Raw genomic sequence first — 12,196 nt, 5'->3', positions numbered from 1 at the left:
GGTATAAATGATTATTCTAACCACGGAGGCCTTTCTGGAGACCAGCTAGAAATTCACCGCCGCTCGTAGGGCAATAAGAAAATGGCGACTTTATCCCATGCAGGCCTATTAACTCCCACTGTCCACTTTAAACATTGCACTGTTGGTGATACGGGCTCCTTTAGAAAATGGTTATGCCCACGGATACAATTCAGTGAGATAAGAGTAGGCCTTAATGTCACTGACCAAGACTGTGACACTCTCTGCTCACAACAGGGGGTTTCCAGAGAAGTACTGAAGGCGATCTCTGCTCAGCTTCTTCTCTTTCATTCTTCTATTCTGAAACCAAATTTTAACCTGGCGGTCGGTGAGGTTCAACATTCGGGAAAGCTGAAGCCTCTTCTCTTTGTTGATGTAAACGTTAAAGAAGAACTCCCGCTCCAGCTCTCGAATCTGAAACTTGGAGTATGGACACCTCTTCTTCCTCGTGCGAGGAGTGCCTGGAGGAGGGGGGGGAAGAATAATTTAAACAACATAAGAGTGTCACGGGAAACAGCAACAAGGTCACAAGAAATTAAAAATAATATTTTAGCCTATGCAAAAAAAAAAAAAAAAAGGAGGGGGGCGGGCAAAAATAGGCTTCAGAGCTGAGGTGACTATAGACTCGCAAGATGCTAAGAATTCCGCTTCAGTGGCATTACTAATGATAAGATTTCAGTCAACATTCATCAAGCAAAGTAGCTGAGGCTATCAGATAAACCAGCCATAAAGAGTGTTAAATATCCGAATCGCTTGGAGGAAATAATATCAACTTACAGCGTCTAAGTACGTGTTTATCTGTTATAAATACACAACAACAAAAAGTATTTCGGCGCATTATGTGCGCCACATTCCTCTGGAGCTAAACTAACAATTTACACAATCTTTTGGCAGTGACTTGAAATGCATTGCCCGTGTCTGCAATGGCCTGTGCAGACCTCTGTGGCCCTTGAAGTTCTTATCAAACAGGTCACCGGGGAAATAGATTTGTTTTTTTATTGTATTGTTTTTGTGTGTGGAAGAGGGGGCAAAGAGCAGCCTCAGTTAGCTTGTGTCTGCAGCCTGGCTGGGCTAACGCAATGTACATGAGGCTATACACTAATAGGACCTGTGTGCTGCAATAAAAGCCATTTTAGCCCTTCAAATCAAGCGTAATGTCACTTAATGCTAGCGAGTCGAGTTAACAGTAACGTCAGTTGCATGCAAATCATTAGTGGAGAGGCGGAATGCAAAAGGAAACCTGAATGGATTTGGACTTCTTTTCAGCGGTTGCAGAGGAAATGGCATAATCTGCAGACCTATGCATTTTTCTCACGCATGAACGAGGCAAAACCTCGATTCTCCACCACTGATTCATTCACTGTCCGCTTTTCAATGGGGGAAACGGTTCTGAGCTGTCATTAGGCAGACAGGCAGATACAAAGATAGATAAGAACGCATTTAACCGTAAAGTGTGTAATACTCTGTGCAGTCTCATGCGGGCAAACCCGGAGCTAAAAGAAAATTCACAAGACGCCAAAAGCAATGTTCTGCCCAATTGGTTTTTACTCCCGACAGCCCTACGAGAAAATCCCTTAAAATGCCCAACGCAAGTTCACGATCAAAGTTAACATTTGTCACAATAGCTCTCTCTTAAAAATTTCACAGACTCTCACCATTGAGGCGTCTGTGTATAACATCCCCGTTTTTTCAAAGCGCTTTCCCATCGTAAAAATTCTTCTCGTTGCAAGAAAGAGCTTTGTAGGGTTATAATAAAATCCTTTGAATGCTTATAAAACTCCACATAAAATCTGACCGACAAAACACCGGGCTAGTCCCCTTAACCTTCCCCCATTTTACTGCTTCGGTATACCTACTCGAGTGGCTGCTCTTGCTGGCGTTGCCGTCCTTGGTTGCTGCGGAGGAAGAAGTACATGAGCCTGAATTTGTGTGTTCCTCCTCATCTTCTGGGTCTTTTTCCTGCTCCGGGGCTCCGGGTACGGAGGCTGTGGGCTGCTGCCGTTGTTGTTGCTGCTGCTGTTGTTGCTGCTGCTGCTGCTGGGAGTCGCTTTCCAGCTTTCCCCCGTCGCCCTTTTGTAAACAATTGTCTGACTGATTGTCCGTGCTGCTGCAGTATGCGGTCTCAAAAAAGCGGTCGAAACCTTGGGGGAGGACGTTGTTTTTCCCCACGCCGGAGTAAAAACCTGTGGAGGGGTGATTGGAGCCCGGATGGGTGTGATGGTGATGGTGGTGGCTGTACACGCTCTCGTTCTTCATAAGCATTTCTGTCATGGTGGATGGTGGAAGACAGTCCCTATGCACCAGATCCTCTCCCGAGTAGCACGATGCATAATTGCTTCTGTGGTGCCATTTACTGGCAGGGTCCAAGCCGTATGAAACTTCCCGTACCGGCGGTACTTGAGACAGATTTGTGGAATAAGGGTAGCTGATTTGCCGGGACGGGGCCTGTGGAAGAAACGAAGAGACGGCAGAAAACTCGGGGACGTAGTAGGTGCAGCTGGGGAGGTAGATGTTGGACGCGCAGCCCGTCCTGTCCCCAAACTCGGATGTCCGGTCTTTGCGCGTCTGGGAGCAGAAGTTGCCCAGATTCACCGAGTTAAACATCTTTCTCTCTCTCGTACTCCGTACTATAGATAGATGTTTTGGATACGAGCTGCAGCAGAAGGGAAAAATTTGGGAAGGCGAGATGACGCGCAATCCGTCTAAGTCGCCCCGCGGACACGTGATCGAAAGTAGATATTGTCATATATCAATTTGGAAGAGTTGGATGTGTAGGAGTGGTTGGCTTTAGGTAAGATCTCCGAGGTTCAAACGAATAATTTCCAAACACCACAGGCGCACTAAGAAAACCAGTAACAGATTCCTGTTTGCAGGCTTATGACAATTAGAGAGATATGTGCTGCGTGTGTTTATGTTTATGGGCTGGTGGTAGGCTAGCTAAACAGCTACAGCTCCTTAAACAGGCACAGCACAAACTGCAGAGTGCACTCAGTGACGTGCATTTCATAGTGTTATGGAGTTTTACAGGTAAGATGATCATTATCATTATTATCATTATCATAATAATAATAATAATCATTATCATCACTATAAGTCTTACATGGAGATTACTATTCATATCACGAAAGCTGTTGGGATACTAGTCATTTTAATATTTTAGTCATATGATGATTATTATCACTGGCACTGTTACGCAGTACAAAATCTGCATAAAGAAAGTGCTGTGCGTCGGTAATCGCCAAGAATGCAGCCCAAACAAGGTATAATCCCGCTAAAAAGCAAGTCCAGTCGTTTCACTATTTACTAAAACTTTAACAAATCACAGCGAATGACTCGCCTTCTTCTACAAATCTCTAAGACTCCCCAGGACATTTTTACTCTGTGATCTGTGAACATGAAGGAGATCTTTTCATAAGGGTTATATTCTCTGTTTTGATCCTTTTTTTTTCATTCGTTCACAGTGGCTACACCAGTCTGCTGCACACAGGCCTGTCAAACGTAGGCGTGGGCGAGCCGGGGAAAAAGATCTAAAATTATGCAAGACATTAATCAAACAAACAATCTGATGTAATTATTTTCTCTTTCACGAAATGAGACAGCTTACTGTTACACTAGACCAAGTGGTGAACGACTTCGTGTTGTAAAAATGAAGTTGAACCAGCGGTTAGGCAATGCAGAATACACAGCATGCATGTTGACTGTGCAAGCTACAGTAACCGGCCCTCTCTCATTATTCCCTTTGACTCTGGATCATGACAGAGTCCATGGAGGACAACTGCGCAATTCAAGGCTCAAGTTCCTGGAGTTCCTGCAGGAGTATTGCCGGTAAAGCCCTGGGATCTTGCATCTCCCCCACTGGGGAAATGTGCCCAGATGACATAAACACAAACTCTGAAAAATTTAATTACACCCCTCATATTGCTGGATTCAGCATTATTCCACGCTGGAGTGGTTATTGACACCACCGCCCAGAATATCCCCCGCAATGTGTGAGCCTCTTACTCTGAGAAATACTCAAATTGATATGCTGGGATATCATGCCTCCTTGGACTCACTAGTCGATCAAATGAAATGTTTTGTGTAGCAGCTTTTGTCTATAAGCCTCAAAGCAGAGCAACAATTAGTCTTCTTGTAAACGGCCACTGAGAGAGGGCCTATTGACCAAGCGGTACGAATGCATCCGACGTCTCCCTCTAAAATTAAATAAGTCCCAGCTGATGTTCCAAGCTGCTGTGATCATTTTATTTTCCACCCGAATGTCGACATTTATCTGTGGGTGACTGTTAAAGAGAGAAACATGTCCTCAGGAGTTTTTTTTTTTTAATAAATTGTAATAAATGAATGGTTTGGAGGAAAGATGCGCCTGCGTGTTCTTTTCCTGCGTCATAGTAAACTTTTAATTGTACTGTTGAGGGCCATCTTTGAACGTTTATAGACTAACTGATACTATCACAAGGTGAAATTAATATGATGGCCCATTGTTTATGATTATAGGCTACTTCCTAAATGTTGCAAAAGACTCCTGAATTATTATCCAATATTCCAATAACACGATTACAATCACTTATGGGACACCTGTGTTGTTTAAAAATAATTGAAAACAAAGTTAGTGTCTTTGGTGATTTCCAACAGCAAAGGGAAGAACAAGCACCATCATCAGACCTCAGCAGTGGAAATGAGAGTCCATTGCAGACGTATTTGTGAAAAAGGTGGCATTGGCATTAGCTTGTTTACTACCCCCACAGACAAAAGGTTGTCTCACATGATGCATCCTGCATCCAAGTACAAAGAAAGCAGACAGCTGTCCAGACACAGCACTTGAATTTGACCACTAAAATCCTCTCTACGTTCACCATAAAACACAGAATGGCTGTAGTAACGCTAAATCCCTTTGTTCTACAGAAAACCATAAACATTGAGAATGAGAGGAATTTGGATTTCAGCAAGTAGATATTCTGCAACTTGAAAAAAAACAGACGAAACAAACAAACAAAAAAAAAAAAAAAAAAAAAAAAAAAACACCAGTGCGCTGAATTTTCACAGCGGACAACATGACATATTTTCTGAAACTTGGTTTTGGGTGTCCAAATGAGAAGTGTATGATTTATGCCACAAATAAAGGAACAAAAGCCTCAAATTCTGCATTTTGATATTTTTGTCAGGCTAAACATTTCAGTCAAACTATTCCAAATAAGAGAGATTGTAAATCTGGCAACACGAAAAAACAAGAATGCAGGAGTGAATTTGCGTGAAGCAGCTCCTGATTTGATTTTTTGTAGATGAACAGCCGCAGCAATGGAAATATTTGTGTAAACAAACTGGCCTGTGGCCTATATGGACACATGCTCGACACATGCTGCAGTACTAGTGTTGTGCAGTTGCATAACAATAATAATAATTCGCACATCAAAATGTCATTGCCTATTTAACAGTGTGAAATATACTGTGCACTGTATAATTAAAAAAAATAAAACGCAGGGCTTAAAGATGAAGTTGAATTTGTAGAAAAAGAAAAGCCGCCACTCTAATTGGCCTATAATAACGGTCCTGACATATACCCGTATGGCAACATTACTCTGACTATAATATCATCTGTAGAATTAAAGAAAAAATGTTCCAGGTCAATAAATAAAAACTGCAGACAATAACAGAGCCAAAGCAGACAGTCCAAAACAATATTGTCATATCATTTCCTCATCATAATCATTTCAATGATGCGTATTAGCGCGGTATAAATAAGTAATGTGATGGTATGAATAAATGATGCACTAATAAAATTCAAAAGTTAGGGTTCTGATTCTGATCGAGTCAACGAAGTATGTGAAAGAGGAGTTCAAAAGACAACATAGTACACAAGAGGAATGAAGGCGTTTAAACGAATGGGAAATAGCACTCCTGGCTGCGTTCAAGTAGCAGTATTTGTAATAATGTGGCAAAATATGACCGGTCAACGTCCATCAGTTGGCAATATCCGCCTTCGGAGGGTTGAAACACTGGCTATTCTGGCCTTAGTGCGCTCAGACCATCAGTCAAAGGATAAGGTTTACCATGTGTTTATTTCCCTAAGTGGACGATTCTCAGCAGCTGATATTCCACTAGCAGTAGGACCCAGGAAAGTATGATGTGGTTGCACCAAATGAGCAGGCTAAGTATATGCAGAGTTTACACGCAAAGGGTCTGCATCAGAATTATCAGCCGCTATACTTAGTCTATCTCACAAGGACTAGTACAGTGATAAACAGCACTATGCGTGCATATGCCGAATGTTTTGAGTCACAGTCAAATGTTCAGCCGAGTCCTCCAAAGAGAAGGTGTGGCAAACAGTTCCCATTCCTCGCTTAAACATCACTGTTGGAGCACTAACTTTACGACGGTGTCTGTGGAATTTAAGTTATGTATTGCTACCTAGCACCATAATTACAATGGTTAACCTAGGTGTCACCCTCTTGTTAAGAACAACTCTCTGTTCAAAAATGGCGCTCCGAAATATGGCACCGTATTTTGGCTCTGCGTCGATAAATCCTGTGCCAAATGATACAACGCTCACGACACACACACACACACACACACACACACACACAAACACAGGGACACACACACACACACACGAGATGGGCGCAGTTCACAAAGCCTCTGCTGCACGGTTAGCTGAAGTGAAGGCTAAATGTGGGAAGCCTGTGTAATCATATTACTGTCCCCTCATGGCCTAGATAAGTTTAATTGGATGTAAGTCGGGCTGTTAAACTTGGCTGTATGAGCCGCGAACAGTTTCAAGCAACACTAAAGAGCCTTGTTTTTTTTGTTGTTTTTTTACTGAGGTCCCGGTGAATACACCTAGCGTGCAGCGTTTGTGGTGGCAACAATAGCCTACAAGATAAGGATGTGTGTTGCTGTAACATTCAGTGCAATCTCCAGGGTGTATTTCTCTTTCAACCACTAGGATATAAAGCTTTCACAACAATGTGTTAACTTTTTTTATTAGAAGTATTAAATGATTTCACATCTCAAGAAATCTCCCAATAGTGACTGCTGGCACCAGCTCCTATGTGTTATTTAGATGTCCCGGAAAAGCATGAACGAGCAGAGGAACTGTAAACACCGAAGTGCGTGCATCTTTGAACAAATTATAGATACGCTAGAATTTAGCTTGTGTCTGGAATTTCGCTAGAGGGGACCTTAGCTTCATGGTTAATACCATTCTACAAAAGTCAAAATAAAGAGCATTTTATGTGCAGAGAGTACTCGAGGCTATGGTCTGTCACATGCCGTTATATTCGAAGAAGAAGATATTTTTAGCCGTGTCCTACAATAGACCTCGATTAACTGCAGAGTTAATCTCCTAAAATATCCGAATCACCTTTTAAAATCAGCGGGGGTAATACGCCCAGTGTTTAAAAATAATACAGGGTTGACCAACTATTCTAAATCTACTGTTTTTTTGTTTGTTTGTTTGTTTTTTACCAGAAATCAGAAATTACGCACAAGACGGCATAAAATTACGCACGACTTCCATTACGAACCATTACGCTATGGATTGCTTTTGGAATTTGTTTTACTTAGAGATAACACACTTAGTGTGGGGACAATGACAAATGATAACAAAACTTTAGCTTGGCCATATTTTGACATAACTTTCTTATGTACAATAATTATACGGAAATATTGTGTCATACGTAAGACGCAAGCGTTTTACTTGATGGCATTTTTTTCATTGTTCGGCCAAAACGTGTCTGTTGTAAGAAAAGTCTTGTCGGAAAAAGTATTAGGCTCTGCACATGCAGTGAGACAATCAGCTGATTAAATGTATCGTCTTTCAGTGCCAAAAATCGCATAAAACTTTTTTATCGTTGAAACTCCAAAAAGTCTAAATTCAACATGTATTTAGAACATCTATATCAGTTGAGATGAAGCGCGCACTGGTTGGTTCCTTTCGCATGGGGGGGGGCGGGGGGGCTAAATGCATTATTTTAGTTTGCGCTAGCCTTGCACAGGAGCGGTTGGGTATGTGGACCCAAAATAGAAGCTCTGAGAGCTTTACGCTACAGAGTTAGATATCGTGGAAATGCCTGCTCAAACACTTGGTTCTAATGTTTGCTTTGCCGTCAGACCTAAAGCTTTTCCAAGCTTTTCTTCAGAGCCAGACCTTTAAACACATAGAAAAACTGCACATAAAAACATTGATATTCTTATAGGAAAAAGATATAGTGCAGGCTACACTGCATGTGCGCTGAACCGATGCTGGACAAACTTGAACAGGTGACACAGAATTTTTCCATCTTGTATAAAAGTATAAGCGCTTTAAGCAGCCACAGACGGTTCTGCAGCTCTTCGCTGCATACTTGACCTTCATTGAGTGCGTTAAGGCCCAAGCGTCGCCTGGAAAGGACAATCCACCTCCAAAATACTGAACATTTAGGAGGAATGAAGGAAATCTATATGCGGCAGGCAGCAAAAATAGAGAAATTAACCTTTAATTCAAAACATTGAAAAATCCGACTGAAAAGCTGAGATTCAATACTATTAAAATATGTCTTCAGGCGCTAAAAGATGCCGTACACATTCTTGACATTGTTACTATGTTGTCACGCGATTTCAAAAATAGTGAAAAGTGAAAAACGCCAATGATGATAGGCTGAACGAGAACAAACAAAATAAGGACGGCGGGCTACTGATGTGCAATCTCGACCTCTATCAATTTTGAAACTCTAAGATGTTTCTCATTTTTCTCCATCAGAGACAACTGCTCCGGCTTTTCCAGGGCAGCAATGAAACCTTCACACCCCGCATTAAGGTTTGGTGGACGTGCGATGCCACTGAAAAACAAATTGATAAGATGGCACATCTCAGAAAAACAGAGCTCATAAAGAACTCATTTCAAATCATGTCAAAATCAATACACAACAGATCTGAAATGAGTGAAGCGATATGGATCTTTTATGTTAAGCATTGCACCTATCCTCTCTCTCTCTGTCACATTAACACTCTCCTACAAAACACACTCAACAACCCGCACTCACGCGCACACGCACGCGCGCACACACACACACACACAGTCTACACTCCCCCACATACACTTTAGTCGGAATAACATTGCTTTCTATTTCTCCAGCCAGCTTCGTACCATAAACGGCAGAGGGGTGGCGGGGGACGCAGACCACATGCCACACAAGTTCTCTGCGAAGGGCACTGTGAAGCTCACTGACCTTTGGGACGCGGAGACAGGCCGCCATAAACAGATTTAGCCAGTCTCAAAGTCAAAAGTGCTCAAGAGCAGTGAAAGACCCATTGTAAAGACCTGCAAAGCCGACTGAGATTTCATCCTGTTTTACAATCCAAATATCTTTCTCTTCTCCGCAATGGCGACAGTTTTTGTTTAGCTTGTTTGTTTTTTCAGTTTCTAAGTTGGTCTTTTTTTAATTCCCTCCTATATCCTCCATAGGGGGAATTGAACTAAATTAAAATGCAGACAAGGAAAATAAGTACAAACTAACGGTAGCTGTTATTCAGTGGTCATTTTTAGCTTTTGAGGAGAAGAGGTGGCAGGTAAAGAACGCAGGGTAATGTTTAGTGGTTTGTTGGACGAGGAAGCGCTTTAAAAAACGTTTCTTGGACAAGATTATTTGTCACAAGGGAAAGGAAAAATAAAGGATAGACATGCTTGAATAAACAGGCTGCACAGACAAGTCACACATAACATCAACAGATTCGTCTGGTTTGAAGTTCAAGTTGAAACTACATGTTCAGATAACCGTTTGGCACCGCTCAAAGACCAGACTGCCATGTTATTCAGTCCAAATCATCCCGACGTTTTACCCAGGAAACACAGACCTCTGCTCACATCATTTCAACTTGGTAACAAACTTGATTCGCGCAGTGCTCGGTGTCGCGAGTTTTCGCCTTACATCCGTTTTCTTGTGGCTAAAATACATTTGCAGCAACAAATTATGTAAATTGCCGTGGCTGTAAATACCAGTTTACATTACCCTCAGTTAAGTGTTTATTTTTTATTTTCTTTTTTTTTCACAAATCATGGACCCTGGTTAATATCTCTCATTTCTCGCTCTCTTTTCCACATCGCCAGATTGTTTCTGCGCATTTTTACAAGCTCAAAGGCGTATAAAACCAGAAATATAAATAACTGAACCTAATGAAGTTATTAGATTTGTTGATGTTTAAATTCCCACAACGCGTATATGGACCAGGTTTCCTGAAGGGTTTTCAGGGTTTTTACAATATTAGTTGCATAATTGACCTTGAAGATATATATATATATATATATTTACAAATAATGGCTGAGGTACTGCAGGACAGTCAGGAGCGTCATGGTTTTGCATCTATTATTCTCCTCTAACCCATTTAACCAGCCAACATACAAATATAAGACACTAGTTTATCTCCTTTCGTGGCCAACAGCGCGTTTGATAGGCTAAAAAGATTGGAGTGGTTATGAATGATGTCGTCTGGATGATCAAATTCAACACACGCAATTCAACATCTCCCTTGTATTATTTCATACTCTTGGTTATTATCATATTGCAGGAAACACGGGGTACACTTACTGGTCATGCTTTGCTTCAGCCTGCCGCCACTTCGAAACTAATGCACTGTGTATTCCTTTGATTAAAAACATACACGCACACATGAATGTTGTCGTCGGTGCGTAAAAGGGCGCATATCAAAACAGTACGCCTGCATTTCTCGTATTGTACGGCAACAGTTCAGATTCAGATACTAGCAAGTCCTCTGAAATCCATCTGCAAATTCTTGGTAGTCAATTCAAGCTTGAAGAATCATTGCAATGATTCTTCAAGCCACATTTAATCAGATGCGCAAACGTACATGGAGAGCGTTTTTCCAAAACATAAAAGCAGCGGATGCCACATATCGATACCTAGTCTCATCTTGACTAGACGTAAACTGCACATTCACAAAGAATTTTAGTCAAATACACGATTTGGTAATGATATTACACAGAGGTCATTTTGGAAACCAGCATTTCCTAACTATAATTCTTAATATCTGCAAAGTGACGCATGGTGTCGGATCGAATAGCAGCGCGTTCAGACCGGCCTTTTCTCTCATGGAGAATGTTATCGCTCTTACATTTATTCAATACATGCGATGCATATACAATACATAATAAACTCTGATGCATTATGTTGATTAATACATAAGAAATGTATTTGGATCTTAACTGGAGAAGGCTGAAGTCTGTAGAAAGGCAAACGAGTACAAATATCAGAGGCTTCTGTAAGATGCAGAGGCGTAATTACAGTAAAGCTACTATGAGACAGAAGAGTTCAGTACTGCAGCGAGGCTTTCATCAGCTCAAAGCTATACGTGCCCTCTTGTAATAACACGGGATCTTAATATATCTCAAATGAAACATTTTCAAGCCGGGAGTTGATACAGCACCAAGAACAGTGTGTGCAGTGATGTGCTCACGTCATCTTACTTGGTTGTGTTTACTCGCGTTGTGATCATGGACAGACTGACGCAGGAAGGCCGTGCAGGAGGTTGCAGAACCGGCCGTTCACAGTTCACTGAAAAGGCAACATCTGAGCTCCACACAGAGACAGCGCAACAGTTTACAGTGGACCTAACTGAGCCTCTCGAAGCTGTTCAGGACAGAGGCATCAGTGCTTGGTTAGTTAGCTGATAGAAAACACTGCGCAGTCTTGCATTGCTTTACACTTCCTTGCCAGTAGGGAGAGCTTTGTGGATTTTAGATATGGGTTTATTATAGCTGATGTACGCCATTTGAGATTAAAAAAAAAAAAAAAAAAAGATCTGTGTGTATGTATTCACAAACCGTGTTTTAATATGTCATTATCACGCATTTAAATCCCTAATGCAAACCAGAAGACAGGATGCACAGCGAAAAAGACTGGCCAAGAGGCTTGACTATATGGAGCACTGGGGTGTAACCCTATTACTGCTTTACAGAGCTATTGCGTGTTTAGCTGCGCCGTTATAGGCTTGTAGCATGCAAGTGACATTGATTAGGTCGAACTTCAAGGGAAACCACAAAGCACCAGATCAAATGTGAGAAGATAGTTTGGGTTTTTTTTTTTTTTTCGCTTAAAACTGATATAGCTGCTGCAGCGTCCCAGACTCCTCTGAAATAGGAATAATATTCAATGCAAGATGCGGTTTGCATCTGGCCGCCATTTTGCAT

At 41.6% G+C, this 12,196-nt stretch overlaps 1 protein-coding gene across 1 annotated transcript; it reads right to left on the bottom strand.

Annotated features, from left to right (window-relative positions):
- Window positions 1-246: 246 nt before the first annotated feature.
- On the bottom strand, window positions 247-2,764 carry hoxc11a (homeobox C11a). The gene is made up of 2 exons (XM_041946023.1): window positions 1,875-2,764; window positions 247-479 (listed from the first exon to the last, which is right to left on the bottom strand). The coding sequence occupies exons 1-2, from the start codon at window positions 2,620-2,622 to the stop codon at window positions 247-249; spliced, it is 981 nt and encodes a 326-aa protein (XP_041801957.1). The 5' UTR covers window positions 2,623-2,764.
- Between the last annotated feature and the right edge of the window lie 9,432 nt (window positions 2,765-12,196).

Source organism: Chelmon rostratus, chromosome 10 (genome assembly GCF_017976325.1).
Source record: "Chelmon rostratus isolate fCheRos1 chromosome 10, fCheRos1.pri, whole genome shotgun sequence".
Classification (NCBI taxonomy): domain Eukaryota; kingdom Metazoa; phylum Chordata; class Actinopteri; order Chaetodontiformes; family Chaetodontidae; genus Chelmon; species Chelmon rostratus.
This window is presented reverse-complemented; position numbering and strand designations above follow the sequence as displayed.